Source organism: Cnephaeus nilssonii, assembly GCF_951640355.1.
Source record: "Cnephaeus nilssonii genome assembly, chromosome: 20".
NCBI lineage: Eukaryota > Metazoa > Chordata > Mammalia > Chiroptera > Vespertilionidae > Cnephaeus > Cnephaeus nilssonii.
Genome location: NC_137091.1, coordinates 18,149,010 through 18,176,831, shown reverse-complemented (window position 1 = coordinate 18,176,831; position 27,822 = coordinate 18,149,010). Strand labels below are relative to the sequence as shown.

Below are 27,822 nucleotides of genomic sequence, written 5' to 3'. Positions count from 1 at the left end.
AACCTGGCAAAGTAAAACCACGGAGCCACTGGGCTGCTGGGCAGGGCAAGTCCTCCACACCCCAGGTTTAGCTCGGCAATCATTACAGAACTTGGGTTTCAAGGAGATTTAATAAAAATAATAATAACTGTTCACTAACTCGCCTGCAACACACCATCCTGTCCCTGCCTCCATCCACGATGTAGCTAAAACAAGGTGGGTTGTGCTTATGTCCTGTGTGGGCCCTTCATGACTTCAAGGTATTTTTATTGAGCTGCTGCTGTGTGTCAAGCCTTCTTTGAGGCACCTAAGAAACTTCCTACTTAGAGGATTCTTGCTTTCTTGAAGGGCAGGCTAGTGGGAAGACATCAGATTAAACACTTAGCAAACAAATGCCGTGATGAAGCTCGGGATAGCACAGGAGAGGCAGTGAAACAGCTCAAGCAAGGTTTGGGGGATGCACTTAGATTTAGGACGAGATGAAGATACTGACGTTAAAGTTAAGAAGAAGGTGCTCTGGTGTCCAAGTTCAGAGGTGGGTTGCAAATCAAGCAGCATCCCCACAAAAGAGGTTCATTGGTTTGGAGATTATCTCAGGAAAAAGGCAAGTTAGAAAACCATCCTCAACAGCTCTTCCGCACCAATCCGCAGGGTCCCCTCATCTTCCTGACCACTTCTTTTCCCCACAAATTGGCTCAAGCAAGTGCATTGCTAGGCTTGCCCAACCCAGGCCTGGATCTTGTTGGGACCCAGATTAAGATGTATTCATTCCTAACCTAAATAGCTCTCTCTTCTGAACTCTAAAAATACTTGATTTGACTGTCTCCAGGGCCCCTTTTACTTTCTATATAAATTGCAGTGCATACAGATTTTTCCCTTTCGGAGGGAAGGTTTTTTGAAAACATTCTTCTTCCTTAGTCTCTTGACTTTCCCATGGAGTCCTCCTCTCCAGAATTAACCCATTCCTCCTCAATGTGGCCCCACCCCCTTTTTTGCACATCATAAGCATAGCTCTACATCCCCGCTGCACAAGTGCTAAGAACAGTGTCTGCTATGAAATATTTGCTCATTTAATCTTTGCACCAAGCCTCTGGGCATCGGTTGTGATGATCTCTAGTTGGACAGGAAGGAATAAAGCCTGCATCCAAAACCAGTGACCGAGGTTCCCACACTGGTCTGTGGAACCACCGTACAAACACTACACTGGCTCTGGATTTTACATCTTCAAGCGCAGAGAACGTGGCTCAGTGTTTTTATATTTCTCTCTAGCATCTCAGAGAGTGCCGCGCATGTAAGTATTTGTTAAGTAAGTGAATAAATATATAAATGGACACGGTTATTTGCTATAGGAAGACATATTCAGAAATTAATATGGCAAGTTGTTCCATTGATATTTTAAAAAATATATGTTTTCATTTATTTATTACTTTTTTCTTTTTAGAGAGAGAGAGAGGAAGGGAGAGTGATAGAGACACATGGATGTGAGAGAGACACGTCGATTGGTTGCCTCCTGTACACACTCCAACTGGGGCCAGGGATCGAGCCTGTAAGCAAGGTAAGGACTCTTGACCAGAATGGAACCCGAGACCCTTCAGTCTGTGGCCAATGCTTTAATCACCGACAAAAACCAACTAGAGAATTCCAATTTTAAATTATGTGTTGATTCTATTGTTTTGTCTTTTTTATCATTTAAATAATTAGACAAGAGCCTGTAGGAATTTTTCCTCCAGTTAAGAGGGTAGTCATGATCTTGTCTTCTTAACAATGGATCCATTTTTGTAGCTGTAAACAAAAGCTAGTATGATATCAAACCTGTAGAAAAAACGATGGATTTAAGACATTATTTTGAGGGAACTTAGAAGGTGGAAAGTGTCTAACAGGTATAAAATCCCTCCTGGGGACTAGAAAAAAAGGGCAAAGATATCACCTGGTTGTAATTCCAAATTCTAGTTGGGACAAAGACAGTGTTACATTAATTATTATCCGACTACTCGCTGCATAATATGCAAGGTTCTTTATCTCCGCCTACCCATTTTTACATTCCAAATGTACCTGTTAAGCTAATACTGTCTCCATTCTTATTGGGGAAACAAGCTCAAATAAACTAAATAAATACATTAAGACATATAATTAGTACTATTTTAACAGAGAGAGAGAGAGAGAGATGGACTGTGATTACGCTTTAGTCCTGAAGATGTACTAATAAATCTCAGCTGGATCCTTCAAGTAGTTTAACCAAATAATAGCAGGAAAATTAATATTTTATCTCTTGGTCTTATTCTTTCATTCTCTGTTTGTATCTTTCTGTTTACTTCCCCTCCCTTAGTTTCTTCTGCTCATTCTATAGATGTTTATTGATTACTGTACACCATCAAACTGTGCTTGGCCCTGGGATATTGGAAATGAAGATGGCTCCTTCCTGGCCTTAAGGGAGCTCACAGCCTAACAGGGGGAGAGGCATGGGAAGTAATGTCACTGCACAGGCTGTAACTAGGATATGTCCAGAGTGGGGTGTGTACAGAGATGTGGGCTTTGAGTCCTGCTGGGGAGAGTGAATGGCAGGTTAAAGGAATGCAAATAAAACCTTCCCTGCCCGGCCTGTGATTAAGCATCAACCCATGAACCAGGAGGTCACAGTTGGATTCCTGGCCAGGGCACATGCCCTGGTTTTGGGCTCGATCCCCAATGGGGGATGTGAGGGAGGTGACTGATCAATGGTTATCTCTCATTATTGATGTTTCTATCTCTTTCTCCCTCTCCCTTCTTCTCTATTTATTGAAATCAATAAAACATATTAAAAAACAACACAAAACTTTCCTGATGACCTGACACAAGTAGCTCAAGTTCAAACATATTCTACGATTTTAGAATACTGACTTTGCCAGCAGAAAGGAATAATAGTATATGTGTCTATGTATAGATGTGTGAAGTTTTTTTGTATTCTGTCCCCAAACGGTGATTGCATTAAAGTAGGATCTGTTCCAAAATTGGGTTTCACTTAGAAAACAACTCCAAATACATTAATTTATTTGTACAACATATTTGGTGATGTCAATATTTTTCTTAGACTTACTTAAAGTTTAATCATGATGGCAAGCTGGGAAATAGTGATGTTGCTAGAAGCTAGCAAAAGGTAAAAAGCAGAAATTAACAGATTTGAAAGACACACTCAGAGAATTTTGGGAAATATTGAAAGAACTACAGACTGTTTTAAAAGTAAGTGAAATGAGTTTTCAAGAAGAGAATGGAAATTTAATTGGAAAGACTTCATACAAGAAATTTATCTTTAATATGAGAAGATGGTAAAAAAAAAAAAAGGAAATCTTAAAACCTCCCAAAAATTTAAAATAATAAATAAAAATAAGTGAAATGATCAAATAAAGTACCTCAATCATTTCAGTTATGGCTCCAATTTCTAATAGAATCATAGTTGAAATAGGATAAAAGATTCCATACGTTTTCCAACAACTGTGCCCTCCCAGCTATATTTTATAACATCTGTGAGATTTTCCCTTTTAACATTTACACTACCTTTGTGTTTACCCTTTGTGCTAATTTGTAGTTGACCCCAGTAATGAAGGCCTTTTAACCAACATTTGTAACCGGCGGCAACTGACCTAGCAGTCTCTCAGAATTTCTTCAAAATCAATGCATCCAAAGGAAGGAACTGGTGGGACTGCATCATATCACATCTCGTTTTTATCACAAATTTCCAATTTACCAAGTTCCTGTCTCATTATTTATCCCAGACAGGGCCTGCTGATGAGATGCACAGCCCGCTCAGTCCCTTTCGGCAATCCATTTATAACTGAAGCACAATTAATATCTTCACAGCTGTTCTCCAGGCAGAAAGAAAAAGTGGCAGCAAGGATTTTGAACATGTTTGAGTGTAAATGTGTGAAATGAGGAGCACCGGGATGTATCCCAAAAAACCAGTGGAATCCGGGCTTTTTTTGTGTTGTTTTTTTTTATAAATTCCCCAGAGAAATGTTTCCAAAACAGCACTTCCTGCGGGAAGGGAAGACGCCTTTACTAGCTCTTCAGGTTTCCGAAGAAAATAATCAGGGGTCAGGACGAACATTACATACAAACTTCACACATGAGCTCCTTTACAGGAAAAGCAAAAGGGAAAGAGCCACACATTTCTAGAGTTCCATAGCATCCTAACTTGCAAGTTTTCAACCTATTGTTAATTGCCTATTTTACTTTCAAATACCAGTCTTGCCTTTTTCATTAGATACCGATCATCACCATCAAACACAGAGGAGCCACACTGTTTCTGGCCCGAGTACTTACTTGATATAACGATCTCATTTAGATCTCACACAGACCCCCCCAAATTAGATTGACGTGATTTTCAGATTCCCCAAAACTGATCACAATAAATAGGTATTCAATACATGTTTTTATATTTTACTTTTTATCGAGTTTACTGGGGTGACACTGGTTAACAAAACCATACAGGTTTCACCTCAATAAAACATCATCTGCACACTGCAGCATCCCAAGGACAGTCTCTTTCCACCCCTACTTACCCCCGTTTGCCCATCTCTTCCTACTTTCCCTCTGGCTAGCAATACACTGTTGTCTGAGTCTGTGTGTTATATATATATTTGCTTAATCTGTTCATCAACTCAATAACAGATGTGTTTTCCATGTGGGTATTTGTAGCCTGATTATGTAGCAAGCACACTGAGAGTACCGCCAGAAAAACAAAACAGATAGGTAGGTAGGCAGGTAGGTAGGTAGATAGATGATAGATAGATAGATAGATAGATAGATAGATAGATAGATAATATTAGACATAGTCATTTCATCATTTGGAAGTTATCCTAAAGAAAGCATTCAAAAAAATGAGCAAACTATTTTTTCTGCTATGTTCTGACAGAATAAATAAATATTTAAGATCATTTAGCATATCATTAGTAATAGTTATCATAATGATAAATATTTAAATGGTAAAAAAAGCTGGAGATAAAATAGAATGCACAAAATGAAGAGCGGGGGGGAGGGGGGGAGAATATACTAACTGTAAAAACAACAATGACAAAACTAAAATGTTTAGGTCACAGCCTGGGTTCCCACAACCAACAGATGTGGAGCCTGCAGCCAGAGGCTGGTTCTGACAAACAGCAACGTGCGATGCAGGACTGTGCAATGCTATATGCTGTGGACCATGTAGCGCAAGCATGTCAGACTCAAAGGCTAACATGGGCCAAATAAACAAGGTTTAAGTTTGTATGGGCTGCAAAAAAAACACACACTAAAGCTTCAATTTTCATAGAAACGTAAGTTCATTTTGATGGAGACATGCTGAAAACAAAGATCTTTTGTACAAGAACTTAAAGAAGCATAAATTTCCAGGCACAGAATTTCACAAACTCCTTAACAATTGACAATTGTTGTTTCCCTTGCTCCCACATTAGATTGGAAGACCTCAGGTGGCTTTTGTGTTTGTTTTTGTTTTGTTAACCCTCACCCAGGGATATTTTTCCACTGATTTTTAGAGAGAATAGAAGGGAAGGGGAGAGACACAGAGAGAAACATCAATGTGAGAGAGATGTATCGATTGATTACCTCCTGCACATGCCCCTACCAGGGCCAGGGTTCGAGCCTGCAACTGAGATACGTGCCCTTGACTGGAATCGAACCTGGGACCCTTCAGTCACTGAGCCAAACTGGCTAGGACCTCAGGTTTGTTTATGTCAATGCCCTTCTTCCCTATTCATTTTACAAGGCACCCACATACTTTAGGGGTTCAGAACCCCTAAAACCAAAACCCTGGACGTTTTGCTTATATGACAGTTTTTTAAAAATATATATATTTTTATTGATTTTTTTACAGAGAGGAAGGGAGAGGGATAGAGAGTTAAAAACATCTATGAGAGAGAAACATCGATCAGCTGCCTCCTGCACGCCCCCTACTGGGAATCAAGCCTACAACCAAGGTACAAGCTCTATCCACTGAGCCAAACCAGTCAGGGCTGCATGACAATTTTCAAATAACCTTCAAAACTAGGGCTAAGCATGTTTTAATCCGTTACCAGAGAAGTGGCCTCTACTTGCGTGGGCTTAGCTCATTTCTTTCTAAATGCTGTGCAGGGGACAAGAGAAGCAGCAAGACCATGAGACGTTGATCATAAAAGAATCCCCTTAGAGGTACATTCTCACATAAAGACGGTCTCCTTCTCTCCATCCAATGAATATCTATGGATCCATCACCAAGAATAAGTCAATCTTAACTCTCCATTTGTGTCTGCCTGTCCCCTTCCCCTTACTTCGGACCCGAGCATTATCCTAGATGGTGGAAAGCACATTTGGCACAGGGATCAGTATATGTGAGGCTTAGAGGCACCAAGAGCTGGAACAGACAGACTTAGAGCAAATCACTAAAGCGCTGAGTCTTACTTATTTACTTTGCCCACTGGACCGCAACATCATGAAGAACCAATGGGATAACACACAATGTGGTTTCACAACATGCAAATCTCGTGTGAACATAAAGAAATCCACACAGATCATTGTAATAATTATATTTACACAGGTCCCTTCCACCCAAACCTCTATCTCTGTTACCAGCATTATGAACCTTTAAAAAAAAATTTGAATCCTCACCTAAGGATATTTTTCCATAGATTTTCAGAGAGAGTGGAAGAGAGAGGGGAAGACAAAGAGAAACATCGATATGAAACAAACACATTGATTGGTTGCCTCCTGTATGTGCCCTGACCAGGGCCCTGGCAGGGGAGGAGCCTGCAACCAAGGTACGTGCCCTTGACTGGAACCCAACAGGGGACCCTTTGGTCCTCAGGCCAATGCTCTAGCCACTGGGCAAAACTGGGTAGGCCCATCATGTCCCTTTTTAGGTACATTTTTACTACATTTCTAAAACCCGTTGAAATCAAACACAATCACTTTAAGCACCACCATAAAGAGATAATTTCATCATCTCAGAACAAAACAACCCAATGCTGTATATTATGGTTGGAACGGACAAACTTATAAAGAAAAAGTCAATGGCATAATGTGGAATTATTAAAACAGAGGCTTCCTAGGCATTTGCTGAAACTCAATCCTTTGGAACTTGAATGGCCCTGAATGAGATCCCGCAATATAAAAAATTTTTCATCCGCATTTTTTTGCCAAGATAATATAAAATTAATGATCGCTCATGTTTCTATGAAGACTTTAGAATTTACACATCTTTCCCCATGTGCTATGTGTGGAGAGAAGACTACATTCGCCAGAAAAGAGAATTCCCTCCGGGACAGATTTTATATTTCAGAGCAGAAATGTGAGGCAAGCCAGATATTTTTTGTTAGACTCTACACATTTTTCTCTTTGATTTGGAAAGAAAGCATCATTTCCTCTCCAACTTACACAGTATATATCACACAAATTCACACACAACTGCAACATGTAGAAATAAGAGAGAATGGAGGGAGAGAGCATGTGTGTGTGTGAGAGAGAGAGAAGATACGAGGCGAGGGAAGACAAAGAGAGGGGAGGGGAGGGGAGGATGTGTCCAATAAAAAAATATTAGAGAATTCTGCTTCCTTCAAGAACTAAAAGAAATACTTTGGGAAACTACTTTAACCTGTGATTCATAAATAACACATTTAAAACTAAGAGGAAAGGGGACTCTAAAGAAGCTCGTCCATGTTTTTCTTTGTCACAGTTGAAAAATTATATGGAAATACAAACACAGATCAGTACTTGCTATGTGCAAATCACTTGTGCCACAGACATGGGAGCAATGGTCCTGCCTCCACAGAGCTGACCATCTAGTCAGATGTCAGGTGAACTTGAACTTCTCTTTGAACGTTATTATATGTTTCTTAGTGAAGGGTGAGAGACTGAGTAATGAATTCCACTTTCTTTCCCTAGGGAAGGTGTCCTGAAGACCATGCTTCAAGGAGCACCTTGAGGAAGTTATGTCCAAATGGAAGGACTTTGGACTTCATCTGGTTTTAGGAATCCTATATAATAAAGCCTAATATGCAAATCGACCAAATGGCAGAATGACCAGTGGAACGACTGGTCGCTATGATACGCACTGACCACCAGGGGGCAGATGCTCAATGCACAAGCTGCCCCAAGCCCACAGGCCCCAGGCCAGCCAAGGCGGGTGCCTGTGAGGACCCCTGATCGCCCCACCGGTCACCCCACAGATTAGCCCTAATCGCCCAGCCAGACCTTGGGGCCATACCTATGCACAAATTTCATGCACCGGGCCTCTAGTTTCAACATAATTATAAAGGCTTTAGTCTGGGGATAATGAGAAGTGACTGATGCCATATTTACCTTTAAAGCAGTGGTGATTTTTTATAATAACAATATGCACATATTAAATATGCAATGGTGTACTCCATCTGGAGGTATAGAACCATGCTTTAGTTACACGAAGAGTTTGTGATAAGATGGAAAGAGTTAAATCCCAGGTCCACTGCATACTTTGCTGTAAGACTTTGAGTCCATTGCTGTATTGCAATTTCTTTATACTAAAAGGAAGGAAGGCAGGAAGGCAGGAAGGCAGGAAGGCAGGAAGGCAGGAAGGCAGGAAGGCAGGAAGGAAGGAAGGAAGGAAGGAAGAGAGGAAGGGAGGGAGGGAAGGAGGGAGGGAGGGAGGGAGGGAGGGAGGGGAAGGGGGAGGGAAAGAAAAGAGAAAAGAAAAACCTGCCAGACAGAGTTGTGGACATCAGATCAGAGGGAACTGCCCAGTGCCGTGTTGGTTCACAGTAATAATGTTAATGATGTTGATAATGATGACATCCATGGTGAGGATTTACTAAGCACAGACTGTAAGACACTAACCCAGGTATTTCATGTGCTATTATTTCTTACTTACCAGTTATTGAATGTCTCCTAAGTGTCACTCATGCATGTTCATTAGTTCCAGAAATAACAATAAAAGAATACCATGCATTTACAAAGTAAATTGGATGCACAGAGAAGCGAAGCAGCATATCCGCGTTTGCATGTTTAATGAGAGGCTCCATGATCCATAAGTCACTGCCCCGAGTCCACATCTCTCTGCTGCCCCGGAGGAGCACCCATTTAGCATCTCCCGTTATGCATTAAATCCTACTTTATCCCGTGCTGTCTAAATTACTGCCTGAAGGTTTTGATCCCTTATATCTGAATAAGAATAATGTATTCATCCCCATGCCCTGCCCAAGTTTCTAAAGCCACTGGAAAATAAAAGACCAGAGAGTGAGTCTCATATTTCATTGCCCTAATCCTACACAAATGAGTTTCCTCCAACGCAGGCTGCGAAATGGTTATTCCCCGGCTTTCCACGGTCTTCTTACCTCTAGTGACCACAAATTAAAAGATAATAATAATCAACTTCATGTATATTGAGTCTCAAGAAAAAGAATATTAAGGTATAAGGTGGATTTCTTTTCAACAAGAGGGAGAAATCTGAGCATCCCAAGAAAAACAAACGCGGGAGGCCAGGAACATGTTCTCACTTCCAGGGAGAGCGCTTTCCTCATTTCCACAACAGTCTGATTCATGCAGGATGGCTGAAGACACAGCCTCCGCTAAAAGAAATCCCCTCTTTGTCACTTCTCAGGATCAGCGGCCTTGTCACTCTGAGAGGCAATGCAGATCTCGATAACATTTCAACACCAAAACGCCTCCCGCTTCCACCAGACAGAGAAGTTTCCTTCACCGTTGGATTTCTCCGATGCTATCACTGCACCAGCTCCTTGTTAGCATCCTCGCAAATCGCTCTGTGCCCCGGTCATCGCTGGACCTCTCTCAGTCTCTTCCTCTGCACCGGGGAGGACCACACACCGTGAGCAAGAGTTACCCTGCACACCGAAGCTCTCCGCAGAGAGGCTTTCTGTCTGCTTCCCTAACTGCAACTGGAATCTTGAGCGAGAACATTGCTCATTACCGTAGGCCTCCCTTCCTTAATCTGTTTCATACACATTTTCTGAGCTACCCGCTATGCGTTTGGATCCGTTACAAGCACTTGAAGACAATAAAGGACAAAAGCAGCACAGGCTCCATCCTCAGGGAGTTTACAGTCAAGCAGAGGTTAATCCATTATAATGTGTACGCAGGAAAAGGCAGAACGAGATGGAATCTTTAACAGACTTAAAAATTAGCCTGCAGCCCAGTTGGTGTGGCTCAGTGGTTGAGCATCGCTCTATGAACCAAGAGGTCATGGTTCAATTCCCGGTCAGGGCACATGCCTGGGTTGTGGGCTTGATCCCAAGTTGGAGGTATGCAGGGGGCAGCCAATAGATGATTCTCTCTCATCATTGATGTTTCTCTCTCTCCCTCTCCCTTCCTCTCTGAAATCAATAAAAATATATTTAAAAATATCAGTCCCCCATATTTGGTCAAACATTAAATTAACTCACCCTTCATGCCTTGGCAGGGCCAGACCAAATAATTTCGAAGGCGTTATATGGCCTGCGGGCGGGACATTCCTCAACCCTGCTTTAGAATGTGTGGGCTAGTGAATGTAGATGACAGTATGGAGACTAGGCAGGGACCCAAGGGAAATATAATTGTTTCTTGGATTAAGATGGTGAGAGAAATCAGAGAAAGAAAGATAATCCTTACTTATTATAAAATAATTTCAACTCCACTTATGTTTATTTCTAAGAGTGATGGAAAGGCCTGGATTTGCAACAGGGCCTGCTAACTCCAGAGGGGAAAAAACACCTCTTAACCACGAATTCTTTCTATCTGCAAACACAGCTTTATCTCTGTGACGTCACTGCCTGCCTATAAATGCAGGTGCTCCATGAATGTGTGTTAAATGTATCTTGTGATATCATTACAGAAAATAGAGAAACAGGGGTTGAAACAAACAAACAAACAAACAAAAGAAAGTGGGGGAGGCAAAACCGTCGTTTTATTTTGTTTTCTTTGGAATGAATTTAGTTTTCATAAGTGAATTCCTGTTAACAGAAAGGTAAAGTTTATTTGAGGCAGATTACGGACCTCTTCGATGTCCCCATGGTGTCACTGACCATTGGTAGAACTAAGAGATGGTGCTGGTGATCAGCCTGAAACACAACCTTGGCCTTGACATTGGAGTCCACACTTAGCTGCCTTGAGCTAGGTACCTAATGAAAGGAAACCCCAAATACCATTTCTAGTATCAAAGTCACCTTCCAGAGCCAGGATGAAAACAGGGAAGAAGGAAAGCAAAGAGAGGAACAGAATGAATGAGTAGAATGATCAATTCATTCGCTGATTCATTCACAGACCTAATACATCTATCTGGTAGACCTGGTTTCAAGCTTATTGGGGTATTGGGAGAAAGGGACCAGACACAGAAGCAAAACAGCAGACCAGTTGATGTGCTCAGAAGTGAGGATGTTAGTTACGAGTCTACGGGAATAGTGGCAGGAGGCAGGCACAGGAGTGAACTGTGCATATTGGTACAATTCAGATTTTCTATCTGGGCGCTGATTACACTAGTCTGTTCGACATGGGGGCTGGTGCTCTCATATGCATTTTACTGTTTAGGTGTTAGACTTCAATGCATAATCTAAAAAATATGTTTGGGGGGCAAGAAAAGGTGAAAATGCAGTCAAGCCTGAACAGGACCAGGCATTGCTGTCTATATTTATGAAAAATCTACCACACCAATGTCCTTCGTGCAAAATCAAGCAGTGGAGACAATGCTGGATTTGCATCACATGGTCTTACTTTCCTTGTGTGCAGTCCCCTTAATAGGCCCTTACAGTGCACTTACGCAGTGTTTATCGGAGCTGGGAGACACCACAAGGGCAGCTCTTAAGATGGATACCGGCACTTCACCTTACCTTTAATTTTGACGTTGGAACTTGTTACATATACATAAGAGTGTGTGGGGATTGTTTGGTGTTATTTCATTGCCACCTGATGGTATCAGCAGCCCTGATAACCACTTAGGAAGAGCAATACAGCAGCAACAACAAAAGATCCAGGGGTGAGCATCATTATTCAGATGACTCTGTCAAGGTGAGGAAAAGGACAATGAAGGCATGTTCAGGTATGAATTTTGGCCTATGTTTTCAGGCCTACTGTGTTCCCCCTGCCCCCAATAGTAACTTTAAAAAGAACAAAGCGTGTTACCTTACATCCATGAATAGATCTGGGTATCTAAATGAATGGAGGAGGGACATTGTACTCAGCATGAAGAGGCTGTGTTTCAGACTGAATGAAGAATATTCCTTTTCTCTTTCTCTCCCAGGTCAAAGAGATGCGTGATCCTTTTATAAGCCCTGTAGAAGGGGTATTCCAGCCCCAACTCTGGTTCTAACTTTCCTAGGAATCTGACATTTCAGTTCATTGATTTTATATGGGCAGTAGTCAAGGGCAGATAAAAGAGAAAAATGACTTCCTCATCTAATCTTATTATATCATGAAGATACTAGAGGCCTGATGCATGAAGATTTGTGCAAGAATAGGCCTTCCTTCCCCTGGTTACCGGCATCGCCTTCACTCTGGCCCAGGGAGCACCTTTCTGCCTTTGCTCCAGCCCAGAGCAGCCTTTCCACCTTCGCTCTGGCCAGAGCCGCCTTCCGCCTCTCGCCTTGTCGCATCAATTTGCATATTCCCTCCTTATTGGATGTGGGCGCCGCCGTCTTTGTTGCAGAGTTACGGTCAATTTGCATATTCCATCTTTATTAGATAGGATACACTACATCTTACTAAATCCACACCATGCCTTGCCATGGGGAGCCAATATCTTTCACAAAGAAGACACAGGAGGAATCATCTATTATCTAGGTCCATATAAGGAGAAACTGCACAGAATTTGAGTGGGAATAGTTATCATCTTTATATATCATTTACATAGTGAGGGAGAAAGATTGTTGTAGTCCCTTTCTAATAGACAAAAATTCCATTGAATGACTCCTTTTCCCTGGCACCTGCAGCATTCACTAGAACATTTTTGCTTAAAAGAAACATAGTATGCTCCTCCCCTTTTTGAGTTGTCATGTATGGACAGATGGAAGTATCATCGGAGCCAGAGATGGGGATTGTCTGAGACTCAGTAGGTTTCTAGGAAGCTTAATAAGGACATTTTATGGGATTGTTTTTAAGACATTAAAACAACAATACTGGCATAATGGATACATGGCACAATGTACCTGTCAGAACCATTAGAATTGCACAGAACAATGAGTGAACCTTAATATACGCAAATTTTAAAAAAATAGGATGTTGGGATTTCCTAGGATGGAATGCAAGCTGTGACAAAATAATATAACGATATTGTAAATCTACTTTTAAAACTTACAAATGGGAGTAAAAGGATTACACCTAAAACACACACACACACACACACACACACACACACACACATACATGTTTATGTATATATGCAAGTATTCCCTCATACATTTGTTCTCTCTCTGTCAACTAGGAGGGCTAGAAGCAAAAGCCCCATAGCAGCAAGTACACTTAACACTTAGATCTTGGTTTCCAACACCCCAATAAAAGAATGAGGACTCCTTGAAGAAATATCTAATTCTAGAATTGGGGTGATAAATATGCAAGAAGAATGCAGAGTATCATGCAGTGAAAGAAACTAATAAAGTAAGTTCTAAACAATAAACTAAAAAAAAAAAGTCAAAGCTGGGGGAAAATTGAGCAAGAAAATAAAGTTGTATTGGATTATAACCCGAAATGTAAAATCACTCTGAGTACATATTGATTAAATGAGAGAAAGGAATGAATGAAGAAGGAAGGAAGGAAGGAAGGAAGGAAGGAAGGAAGGAAGGAAGGAAGGAAGGAAGGAAGGAAGGAAGGAAGGAAGGAAGGGAAAGAGGGAGAAAAAAAGGAAAGAAGAAATGTACATAGTGAATTCCTTCTAAAGGGTACAGTTGGAAAGGGGAGAAAAAGAGTAACTTCATAGTAGAGAAATCTGGCAGACAGTACCTCAACCAGGTGGTCAAGGTTAACGTCAACAGGTATAAACCTATTCATAGTACGTACTTGAGAAAAGGTAATAAAATGGCACCTTTCCCTGTATGGTCTTCCTCCCCAACACACTGCCCCAATCTCATTACGAATAAAACATTACACAAATCCAAAATGAGGGAAACCCTACAAGAAGTAGCTAACCAGCACTCATGAAGACTGTTAAAAGGCCTGTGTCAATACTGGTTCATTCATCTTGACAAGTGTACCATGCCAATATAAGATGCTAGTAATAGTGGCAAAGTATGTGGGAACTCTGTGCAATTTTACAACTTTTCATGTTAAACTTTACTAACATAAAAGATTTATTTTAAAAAAGAAAAAAAAGAAGTTCCACATACTTGAACATACAGTTTCCTTTTTAAAAAATTCCATAGCCAGGAACAGATGTTTACTCAATCTGTTTATGGAGATATGACCCTCCCTCATGGCTGATAGAGGGACCCAACATTTACTGATTTCATAAATCTCTGGTTTTTGGATTTTGACTCTGAAGCATCCTAATTAAGTAAATTTGGCCCCACAAACTGTATCGGTTTGCTATGGTGGCCATAACAAACTACCACAGATTGGGTGATTCATAAAACAGAAATGTGTTTTCTCACAGTCTGGAGGCTGGAAGTCCAAGAGCCAAGTGACAGCAGAGTTGATTTCTCCTGAGGCCTCTTTCCTTGACTTTGCAGATGGCTGTTCTCTTGCTGCCACTTCACGTTGTCGTCCCTCTGTTCATATGTGTCCCTGCTGTCCTTCAGTGCTTCCAAATCCCCTCTTCTTGTAAGGATACAAGTCAGATTGAATCAGGGCCTGCCCATATGTCCTCACTTAACTGTAGTTACCTGTTTAAAAGCACTACCTTCAAATAGAGTCTCATTCTGAGGTCATGGAGGTTGAGAGCTCCAATATATGAATTTTGGGGATCACAATTCAATCCATAACACACATCCATTCTATTTATGTTTTTACAGTAAATATTTGACAACACTTGACCTATATGCTATATACTTTTCATGTCATATATAATGTGCAACAATTACACTTGATATTATATACTGGACATGTATAATGCATCCTTCTAAAAGTCTATATGGTGTTTGACACAGTACCTAGCCTACAGAACAAGCTAAATAAACAGTATCTGTCATGGCTCTATTTTCCAGTTAGATAGCTTGGGATTGTATTTCCAGAATTCCCTTCCTTATACCGTTGGCCCTCTGTATCCTCAGGTTATGTATCTGAGGATCGGTTGTTTGTTGAATCCATAAATGAAAGGCCCAGGAACACAGAGGGCCAATTAAGGGACGTGAGCATCCATGGATTTTGATATCCTTGGGGGGTCCTGGAACCAATCCCTCATGGATCCCAAGGGATGACTTTATTGTCCTGGTTAGGTTTGGCCTGAGATTTCAAAGCCAGGCGTAGAGAAGGTAGGTAGAAAGTTGGCATAGGGTATCAGGTATGGGGGCAGCACATGGGGATTTCAGCAGATTTTCAAATGTACCATGTTGGCATAGAGCAGAATTCAAGTCCACAGCTCCTTCAAGAACTACCGGATCTGCTCCTTCAATTCTCCAAATCCTGGGCAGGATACATGCGCAGCCCTATGAGAAAGAGCATCGTCTTCTCCTGCAGGTTTCCCACCACATGCAAAACGGAGGAGGAGAGGCAGGTGCAGGCTTCAGTTGTCTTCTTGTTCTGCTGTGTGCCTGGTCTCTCCCACTTCACGTTCAGCTCTCCTGCCCATCACCAGAAGCAATGACAACAGCTCTGCAGAGACGTCTCTACCAGCTCCACAGCTGCAAATGCTCTGACCCCTGTAATAACTCCCTTCTCCTTGTCTGATGAGGAGCTCCCATTGTCCCCAACCATATGACCTGGAGTAAGCTATGTTATGGCTGTGCGCCTCAGTTTTCTCTTTTTAAAAATGAGAGTAACGGCCCTGGCCAGTGTGGCTCAGTTGGTTGAGCACTGTCCCATGAAACAAGAGGTTGCTGTTTGGATTCCCAGTCAGGAGGTGTGGGGGAGACAGCCAATGGATGCCCCTCTCCTTCTCCCTCTCCTTTCTTCTTTCTAAAATCAATAAAAACGCATTTAAAACAAAAATAAAAATGAGAGTAACAATAAGGCTGTTAAGATTAAATGAATTTACATGAACAGTGTTGGACATAAACACTTATGAAATATTAAATTCTATGTAGGAATAAAGTAATTATTCATTATGCTAGCCTTAAGTGAATAACAGATTTCAGAAGGAATGCATATGGACACTTCAACACCTATTTCAAAAACCTTTATTTGATTAGCTCCCTCCTCTCCCCTCCTCCATCATTTCTTGAACTCAAACCACTGTTGTGGTTTGCAAAGGTTCATAATTGGAAGATAATGATGAGATCTGAAAAGTATAATATGGTTATAAAGAGAAGATTCCTTGGTGGCATGCTCCCTGACAAAAAGAAAATGAATGAAATCATCTTTAAAGTGCCACAAATACGATTTTCCTGACTTTAAACTCTTTGAGCACAGTCACAAGGAATGAAATCTCATTCCCTTAGAATGAAAAATATATCTGAGACAATCCACATGGTCTCAGCTACAGCCTCACAATGTAACTATTTTTTTTTGTTATTTGTTTTTTTCAGGATATCTAACTACATATCAAAGACACACTCACACACAATTTACATCTTCTTTTTCTACATAAGTCTTTGTTCATATCTTTATCCTTTCGTTCTTTTAACAGTTTGCATATCTTCCCTACCATTTTCTACATATTGATCTATATTCTTATCTGTGCATGTAGCTGCCTTGATATATAGATTTCATCATATTTTTCTCTATGTGAGAATACTGGTAAGAATGGGGAGTGGGTGGCAGAAAGGCACTTATAAAACTGTGATTGCTAACCCACCAAAAAATAAAAGCATTTGAGTGTAAAATTCAAATGGCAATTTTTTTAAGTTCAGTGAATCCAGGAAGCACAATAATTAAGCTCATGATACACAAATATTGAAGTTAAAAAATAGTATTAATACATGCATAGAGACTCTAGGAACCTCTCTACCAGCTCTGAGGGGCAAGCATCTGAGAAGAGCATGCCATACACCAGTGACTGTCAACTGGTGTGCCATAGGAATTTTTACAACATGCAATACATGACTATTTAGTCAGGGACAATGACCTCTTTTCCCTTAGATTGTCAAATAAAAACATGACAATAGCCAACACAACAATAGCTGTCCAGTGGGAATGAATAAAACGTATACCTATTTTTTCCCCCAATCAGCAAAAAAAAATTTTTTTTTGGTGTGCCACAGAATTTTAGTAATTAGTTTATGTATGCCATGAGATGAAAAGGGTTGAAGATCACTGCCACACTCCAAAAATTTACTGACAAAGGTGTCCCACATTCATTTTCGGCCAAGACTTCAGAATTTCACAAATGCGTGTGTGGGATGTGCTCTGACATGCTGTGGGCTCATTTCTCTGACAGGCGACTGTGGGCCAAAGCTGACCTCCATGAGCATTACTCTCCAGCCCCTTCTAATCCATGGTTTCCGGAGGTGGCTAGGTAAGAAATAACTCATAATACCGCGAGTGTTGATGCTAATTCACAGAGTGCTACACACAGACATGGCTTGAATAATTTAAGAACAATTTGTCCTTTGCCTCTAGAATCAATAAATATGTTGAATCCAAAAATATCAATTCTCATAGGAGTCTACCCAGATGAGCCCATGATCCTGAGGTCTCTCTTGGGTTTTCCTCATGGTGAGTGCAGATTTCCTGCTATGAGAACACTTCTCAGCATATGAAGTACAGAAGATTGTTTGAGTAGGAAGCAGTAGATTTGACTTTCCTCAGTAGGGCTCAGGATAGGCCTGGATGAAGTGTTGGCCATAGAGCATTTCTCTGAGTTACAGGGAAGTGAGGTCTAGTTTTCAGAGAGGCTAACCAATATATGCAGAAACAGGAAGAGCCAACAAGCAAATGAAGAAAAGACAGATTTCTGAAAAACTTTAAGAGTCAGCACCGGGATAACCAAATTGATGATCAAATTGTTATTCAATTAAATTGAGTTTCATTCTAATGAGCAAGCACAAGACACAGTGGAAGAAAAATTAAAATGGAAACACACAGAACTTCAGCGGTAGCTCTTGCTATGAATAGGCCTGTAAACCATTGTTTAATTGGTATATTGATTGGCTGACCTGGTTTAAAAGCACAGGTGGAGATATAGAATCAAGGTTGCCTTTTTACTTAGATATTGTTAACGCTCAGTCAATGCTCTAATTTGAAACATCAATTTAAATTATGAGATACCTATGAATGGGACCTACAGGTTTCTAAACTAGACTAAAACATCAATTTAAATTATGAGATACCCATGAATGGGGCCAACATTGATTTAAATTATGAGATACCTATGAATGGGACCTAGAGGTGTCTGAATTACTCTGTAACAACAGGCCCCATTCCACAAGGAGTGACTATTCACCTGCAGGGGGTGAGGTTAGGGGCAGAGATTATAAAATTTGTTTTCAGTGGGTTCAAATTTTCTACATGTATGTAACTTACTGAAATACATTTTTTACATAATATTCTGTTATACTGATAAAAAGTGATGCCTATATTACAACTTGAAAAATCAAATGCGGTATTTCACTACATTTTCTGGTGATTTGTGCCATTCTAAAGAATTTTTACTGGCTAGCGATTGAGAATTCATCATCTAGAAAGAATTCAAAGATTTCCACTACTAACTTGGAATTCCTAAGTTCATAGACAAATATACAACAGGATACCATTGAAAATACTTGGGTTTTTATCTTGCTAATGGAACCCCAAAGCAGGAGCAGATCTGAGGCTCCTATGCCAACCCTACACTGAATAGCTCTAAAATTTTAACTCTTTCCAAATCACGGAAAGCTGACTTTTGATAAAATTTGACCTGCATAGAAACAGGAGCAAAGGTACAATTTCTAATAAAATTTCCTAAGCTATTCTACATTTGTTAGCATATTTTTTATAAGTTGATTTTGGATCAAAAAAAAAAACCTTAAATTTGAAGAAATCAGGGATATGAGTTGACAATGATAAGGTACTAAAAATAGAGTTTCACTAGGGAAAATGCAATTGATTAATTATATTACTGTGTTATCAATCATCGACTAATGAAATAGCATCTTATCATTTAGGGAGAACATGAGAGTAAGCATTAAAGCAAAATTTGGTGGAAGGAGTTTTCTCATCACAAAAGGCCTTCAAATGAACCTTGCTTGATAATTCCATCATTATACACCACACTTGTTCTTAGCCACAATGCAGACAACACACAATGCCTCTTAGAAGACTAATACATTTTAGGTACCTCTCACAGTTCATTGCCAGTAACTTTCACATGTGAATATGCTAGAAATTTCTGTTTTTATTCATTTGTTTATAGAAGCATTATTCATAATTGCCAAAATATAAAAGCAACCAAGATGTTCCTCAGCAGGTGAATAGACAAAATGTGGTAAATCCAGACAATGGGATATTACTCGGTACTAAAAAGAAATAAGCTATCAAGCCAACTGTCTACGCATCCCTTTGGAGGTTTAGCTTCTTAATGCAGAACAGAAACTACACAATCCTCACCCCATCTTAGAGTTTTGAAACCTCAGCTGTTATAGGCATTCATATCAGGTCGAACAGCTGGGTTTCTTATGAGGGTGTTTATTTCAATCTTCATGATTTCCTTCCCATGTTTTCCTAAAGAATTTCAATTTTGTTCATCACTCTGAATCGAATAAGGCAAAAAATATAATCAAACCCATCAATATGTTTCTTTTTTTTTTTTTTACTATGCATCTCTTCTTTAAAATAGGGAAATGCTGCTGAATTGCCTTAATATCTAGCTGCGAGAGAGAAAGCAAGCCACAACCTCAAAATTGTCAGAAAGAAGTATGGTAGGTTTAAGATCGTTTGTCCACATGAAACTTCTTTAATCTTTTAAGTGTATGTGACAAAAACTGTCTCTTGAATAATAAAAAAGAATATAAAAATGAATCTCTTCAATTATTACTTTGGGAATCTTTTTTTATAGAGGACTAAAATGTGAACTGGGCAGTGACAAGAATACAAAGCTAATCCATGTAAGCTATAGCCATTAGGATTTTCAATTCACTCCTCAGAAATGGGAAATTTCACTATTTAACTGCTTGTTGAATTAGCACATGGCCTGGCATAGAGACAGTTTGCAGGGAGGGGAGAAGGGCTGCAGGTTGAATCAACTGCCAACGACCAATAATTTACTCATTCATAACTATGTAATGAAGCCTCCCCAAAAGACAGCTTCAGAGAGCACTGGATAGGTGAACACTTGGAGGTTTGGAGAAACTGGTGCCCTGAAGGGGACATGGAAGCTCCGTGCCCCTTCCCACATACCTTGCCCTATGCATCGCTTCCATCTGGCTGTCCCTAAATTATATCCTTTTATAATACACTGGCACTCTAGTCTGTGAGCCACTCTAGCAAATTAATGGAACCCAAGAAAAGGGACCATGGGAACCTCTGATTTATGGCCTGTTGGTCAGAAGCACAGGTGACGACAGGACTTATGACTGGCCTCTGGAGTGGGGGTGGTGGGCACACAGTCTGGTAGGACCACCTCAACCTGTGGAAAGTGATGCTGCTTCCCTGAAGGTAGAGTCAGAGTTGAGTTGAATTATAGGACACCCTGATGGTGTCCAAGAATTGCTTGGTGGTGTGTGGGAAGCATCTCCTCCCGCATACACACACCCACAAACCACAACTGGGTGCAGGAACCTAATTTATTATTAAATTAGGATACATACCAGTATACACCGAGTGGCCAGATTATTATGATCTCTGAACACATAATAATCTGGCTACTCTGGCTACTTAAGAGGCCTGGTGCATGAATTCGTGCATGGGTGGGGTATGGCCAGCCTGGCCAGGGGGAGGGGACATGGGTGGTTGGCCGGCCTGCCTGTTGGTCGAACTCCTGGTCGAGGGGACAATTTGCATATTAGCCTTTTATTATATAGGATATACACTGAGTGCCAGATGATTATGCGTTCAGAGATCATAATAATCTGGCCACTCAGTGTATACTTCAAAGACAAGTATAAAAGGTACGGTACTTTTCTTTCTTTAATTCAGTGTTTATCAATTAAATTTGACTTTTTTTTTTCAATAAACTTATTTTGAGTACAGAGTGGAAGCTGTTGCCATAAGTCTATTACATATTAAGAAATGACTAGATAGGTAAGACAAGAAAAGCAGAGAGCATTATGTAGTTTCCTGTCTCTGTTCCTGACTATCTGCCTGCCTCCTGGACTGTTCATTCCTAAAGCCAAGAGCTGTGGCGGGCAAGGTAGTTGGTTCCAGTGACCTGCAGTCAACTGCGGTCTGATAATATTAAAGAGAACATTCCAGCTATTTTGAGAGAGAGAGTCCATATTTACATAACTTTTATTAAAGTATTTTGTTATAATTATTCCATTTTATTGTTAGTTATTGAGGTTAATCTCTTACTGTGCCAAACTTATAAATTAAACTTTATCCTAGATGCATATATATATAGGGAAAATAGTATATATAGGGACCCTTTTCGGCATCCAGTGGGGGTCTTGAAATGTATCCCCTGCAGATAAGGAGGAACTACTGTATTTGGCCTTCTCATCCCTTGACTTCGACCTTCACTAATATGCTCTTTTGAATAAAACAGAGTTCATTCCAATATGCCTATCTGTGAAACATAAAGTTAAGGCTGTTGAGATTCATGTCATATAGGCAATTTTTTAAATCATGCTGATAAAACTCACAAGTGGACAGCTGTAAAGAAACTAGTATCTGTTGGAGACCAACTCTAAGCCATGCCAAATGCTTTCAAAATAATCGCTGAATTTTCCCAAACACGGGTTTGTAGGTAGAGAGCATTGTGCAATGACAGAAGAAAGTGAGATTACCTGGCTTCTGCCCCTTACGCAGGCAGAAGGCAAATGTGCAGCCGAACAACCTGGAATTCTAGGTTTAAAAAGCTGATTTTACCCAAATCCAGGTGTCGACATAAAATCAGGGTTAAACACCCCTCCCCCCACTATGCAACAGCATGAAAAATACCTACATAAAGTATCTGGAAATCCATAAACATAGGTACATTTGCATCGAAAAACCAACTTCAACAATGCCAGTTTGGTATCCAGAGTAAAAACCAGACTCGCTCGCATGTCGCTCTTTATGGTGTATTTGCTATAAAAGCGAATTGTCATCAAGTTCTGCGATTCACAGGCGAATAGAAAAGAGCTGTATCTCTGGCTCCCAAATAAGATCTTTCTAAAATAATGCGGCTGCCATTTGGGCAAATATATATGTGCGTTTTGTCTTGACAGCTTGTCAACTGGCAGACGGTCCCTGAACATCAGATTCATTTCAATTTAATCTTGGCCAATTTCTCAATTAGAATTTTATTTTTCACTTTTTGCACAATGAGGTCCCCCCCCCCCCCGCCCCCGCCCAGTCCTCGCTGGCATTCCTCAGGGTGTACAGGTGCAGGTGCTGGCCTTTCTGTGGTAGCAAAGGAAGAAAAATGAAAGGAGGAAGGAGGGGAGGGGAGAGACCGGCTGAGAGAGAACAGTGGTAATGGGGAGAGAGAGGAGATAGTAGTGACCTTCATCCTGATATTCACCTTTGTGAGAAATGAAGGGAATAATTCACACCTGACAACAAAATAGTGCGGCTGCCTGTACCTCCTTTACCCAGAGAGGCTGGAGTCAAACAGTAACCAGACACACGATTACATAGGATCGATACATGGGGAAAGGTCCAAACGTAAGGTGGGAAATAGATTAATAGAAGTAAGTTTTTTCATATATTTTTATTGATGTCAGAGAGGAAGGGAGAGGGAGGGAGGGAGGGATAGAAACATCTATGATGAGAGAGAATCATTGACTGGCTGCCTCCTGCACGCCCCACACTGGGGATCGAGCCTGCAACCCAGGCCTGTGCCCTGACCTTGAATTGAACTGTGACCTCCTGGTTCAAAAGCCAATGCTCAACCACTGAGCAACACCAGCTGGGCAATAAAAATAATTTTTGAAAATCATCACAACAATCAATTATTGGATGCCTGCTTACTTTAAGGCACACCTTAACCTTGTATGTGATCACATAATTCTCACACAATGAAAGCAAGATGGAAATGCCTATCTTTGCATTGTAGCTAAGGAAAATAAATGATCATGTAACCTCCCTGAACTTCAAGGTCAACCAGATCATAAGGAATGGTATCAGGATTCAGAACTCCATCTAACGTCAAACCCACACTTGGAACTATAGCAGCATGCTTCATGTAGTTTTTGAAAAAGATGTAATAGAGAAGGCATTTTTTTAAGAAAAACAACAACTGTGCATGTTAATGAACGTTAATTTTTCTTAGTCTGCACTGTCTCACTAAGAAAAATCTTTTAGATAGAAAAACATTATGTACTGTATATTTACAGGTGCACACGCAAGTTGCATAATGTCTAATAATATCTCTACAATCCCTTGCTTCGCTGAAATTGACCTTGGAGCCTGCAGAAGTTGGAGGAGGGAACTTCTTTCTCAAAATATTTATCAGGCACATGACTCATATACACAGAAATGGAAGCCTCTGACACATTTACAATAAATAGATATAGGCTTTGCCATTAAGAGGTAGAAATCATAACAGTGAGGCAAAAATAACCACTTCCCTCTTCACCATTTGTTAGCAAGTTAAATAAAGGGGTCTTTGTGTATTGAAGGTGACCATCATCCTTTAAAACAGTATTACTCTCACCTGGATGAGAAGGTAAACGAAACAAGTTCTCTATCCTAAACAAGAAAATAAGAAAGTTTCTCAAATTCTGTTTCCATGTCAGGATTTAAAAGAAGTAGGCACCTGGAGATGTTTTTGCTTATTGGTGGGTTTCTTTTTGTGGGAATAGTAATGGGAAAGAGAGCATTTCCTACCGGAAAGCCATACAAGTTTCCCTAGAAAGTGTCCATTTCAGTCAACTCAAGAGGAGTGATGCGATTCTGATGAGATGAAAACCAAAACAAAACAAAATAAAGGTAGAATTCCTTGCACAAAAAATTGACAAAGTAGAGTGTTGGCAGGAGTCATACTTGGGGGAGATGTGAAGACCTGCCATCCATCCTGATTTGCTGCTGCAGTGGGCACTTCTGCCAACGTTATACGGTACGACAGGAGATATCTGCTAACGCCAGGCTGCTCACCTCATTTTGGCCTTCAATTTATGTCTCTACTTGTGTGTGTGTTTTTTAAATTTGTGTCATCATGTCCACCTACTTCGAATGTATGTGATTTTGTTGTCTTTTGATGTATTTATTCTTATAGGTTGTCTTAAATGTAATTTTAAACTAAGTAGTGTCTATGTTCCATACATAAGAATGACTTTTGGGCCTGGCCGGTGTGTCTCAGTGGTTAAGTGTCAATCTATGAACCAGAGGTCACAGATTCCTGGTCGGGTCACATGCCCGGGTTGCGGGCTTGATCCCCAGTGTGGGGTGTGCAGGAGGCAGCCAATCAATGATTCTCTCTCATCATTGATGTTTCTATCTCTCTCTCTCCCTTCCTCTCTTAAATCAATAAAAATATTTTTTTAAAAGAAAGATTTTTGGTATTTCACACTCTCATTTTTGGATCTTGCCTATTAATTTTGTCAGATAAGAAAGAGTTCTATATTATAAAGTCTGGGACCAGGGGTATTTCCAGGATCAAGGCCAGGGTTTGGGGAGAGATAAGCAGATCCCCCCAAAAAAAGGAAAAAGAAAAAAAAGAATAGAAAATCATGTTTTGACATATATACTGCTCTGAAAAATGTAATGAGTACTTCAATGGCTCAGAAAAATTGGGAGTGGGTCTTTGGTGATGGCGGCGCTTCTAAAACCAAGTTCAGCCCGGCTAGCATGGCTCAGTGGTTGAGCATCAACCTATGAACCAGGAGGTCAGGGTGCGATTCCGGTCCAGGGCATGTGCCCGGGTTATGGGCTCCATCCCCAGTGTGGGGTGTGCAGGAGGCAGCCAATCAATGATTATCTTTCATCATTGATACTTCTATCTCTCTCTCCCTTTCTCTCTGAAATAAAAAAATATATCCTAAATAATGAAGAGCTAATATGCTAATTAGACCAGACGGCGGAATGACCTTCCAGAACAACCAGTGGGCAGGGCCACAAGGCAGCCAGGGCTGCAAGGGCCAAGCCCCTTGCATGAATTCTGTGCATTGGGCCTCGTGTGTGTGTGTGTGTGTGTGTGTGTGTGTGTGTGTGTATTTTTTTAATTTAATTTAATTTTTTTAAATTTCAGTTAAGGTCAGACACCCACTGCACAGAAGTCTCCGGTAACTGTGATTCCTAATCCACTCTGGGGTCAGCCTAGCAGCTCTATTCAGTATCTGGCTGCCTACAGACCTCAACGGCTCCCTATTTCTCGACGCACTACAATTGCATGCAAATGTGCACAAATAATTAACCATCAAGCAAATATCCACAGGATTAGTCTGGCATGTTGGAACAAATCTTGATAAATCCGCCTCAGTAACAAATACTCCAAGTACAAGTGTAAGAGAAGAATACAAATTCGGCCTATTGAAGTACTGTCATGGAAGGAGAGATATTTTAATAAAACCGCTTCGTCAGTTCCTATTACTAAGAGACTAAAGCTATCGAGCTGTGGCACTGAGGCCAAAAAAAAAGGGGGGGGATTTGGAAATGCAAATGAGAGATAAGACAGTCACAGATGCCTCTTATTCAGCCACACACTATCCCCAATGCCAGGAGCTATGTTAAAAGTGACTCTTAATAGTTCTGCGTACATACCTAAAATGGACATCTCTGGCACGGTCGCATGATAGGGTCCATTAAGAAACTCCGGTGCGTTGTCATTGATGTCCTGAACTTTAATAATAAATTCTGAAGGAGGCTCCAGGGGCTTGTTGGTCTCAAAGTCCACTGCCTGAGCTGTGAGGGTATACTCAGCCTTTTCCTCCCGGTCAAGTCTCTTTATGGCATGGATATCTCCCGTTATATCATTTATTTGAAAGATTGTCCCAGCTCCATCGCCCGACAGGATATACTTGATTTTTTTGCTCCCAGGATCCAGGTCTGTGTGCAGCTAAAATGAAAGGTGACATTGGTTAGTGATGCAACGTTGTTTTCTCTTTTAACTCCCTCCTGCTTGAATACCACGTTGGTTCTTTTTGCATTCATTGGAACTTCATCAATCTCTGCAATCAGAAGCTGCACAAAGAGTCTATGTGACTGTATTATTTTTTAAATGTTATCTTTATTGTTGAAAGTATTACACATGTCCCCATTTTCCCCCCGATGACCCCCTTTACCCTGCCCCCGCCAGCCCCAGGACTTCACTGCACTATGGTCTGTGTCCATGGGTTATGCATATATGCATACAAGTTCACAAATGTATTCTTATAAATCAAAATAAAACATAATGAAATTCATCCAGATAAGTTGGAATGGTAAGGAAAATAGTGACAGACCCATAGATAGAGAACAAGCTGACAGCTGTTGGCTGGAGTGGGGTCGGGGAGAAGAAGGAACAGGGTGTGTGTCAAGGGATTGAGCAAAAGAGAAAACCTCATGCATGGACATGGGCAGCAGTGTGGTGATTGCCAAGCAGGGCCAGGGTGGGGCTGGGGGCCTGGAGAGTGAGGGCTGGAGGGAGGTAGAGGAGGCTATGGTGGGGATGAATGGTTATGGAAGGAGACTTGACTTGGGGTGGTGAACATACAATACAGTGTACAGAGGAAGTGTTGTAGAACTGTGCACCTTAAACCTGCGTAATTTTGTTAGTCAGTGTCACCCCAATAAACTCAATTTAAAAAAGACTTTGACCAGTTTAGTATAAACTGATATGCATTTAGAATGATAAAAAGATCAAGGAGAACATAACAAAAATGTACGGATTCTTTTCATTTTATTAATACAAGAATTTAAAGTTTTTATAACTAGCTACCTTTTAGGGTTCACTATTTGTAAGCCAAGAACCATGCGAATCACTTCTCACATAATTCCCGTAATTTTTACCAAAAACTAAATGAATTAAGATGTCCTATAAAATAAAAGCCTAATATGCAAATTGACCGAACAATGGAACAACCAGTCACTATGATGTGCACTGACCACCAGGGGGCAGACGCTTAACACAGGAGCTGCCCCCAGCCCACAGGCCCCAGGCCAGCCAAGGCGGGGGTGCCAGCGGGAGCCCCCTGATTGCACCGCTGGTAGCCCCACAGATCAGCCCTGATCATCGGCCAAGCCTAAGGACCCTATCCATGCAAAAATTCTGTGCACCAAGCCTCTAGTTTCATATAAAACATCAGAAAAAGGAGGTTTGACAAGGCACATAATAACCTCCCTGAGGTTTATATTTTTGAACGAAGTGTAGTAGACCCAGAATCCAACTCAGTTTTGCCTGCAGTATTTACAAAAACAAAAATAATTCTAATAATCTGATGCATATTAAAATCTTATGTTTGTTCTCAGCCAGCCTGGTTCAATGGTTGAGCGTCAACCTATGAACCAACAGGTGTTAGATTCCTGATCAGGGCACATGCCCAGGTTGTGGACTCGATCCCAAGTGTGGAGTGTGCAGGAGGCAGCCGATCAATGGTTCTCTCTTATCATGGATATTTCTTTTTCTTTATCCCTATCACTTCCTCTCTGACATCAATAAAAATATATTTTTAAAAATCTTATGTTTGTCTAGGATGTTTTTTACTTTGTTCCATGCAATTCTTCTGGTCTAGGAAAATTATTCCCATTTTATGAAGAACACTGAGGCCAGAACGGGGTAGCACATTTTCTAAAAATGGGAACACTGAAAAAGAACAA

General features: G+C 40.7%; 1 protein-coding gene across 1 annotated transcript in view; it reads right to left on the bottom strand.

The window, feature by feature from the left end:
* The window catches only part of CDH8 (cadherin 8), a gene marked incomplete at both ends in the record, with an annotated part of 304,951 nt that overhangs the window by 176,272 nt on the left and 100,857 nt on the right, over window positions 1-27,822 (bottom strand). Inside the window, one exon of the mRNA XM_079759845.1 lies at window positions 25,789-26,083. Coding sequence (XP_079615971.1) covers window positions 25,789-26,083 — 295 coding nt within the window. The remainder of the gene's footprint in view (window positions 1-25,788; window positions 26,084-27,822) is intronic.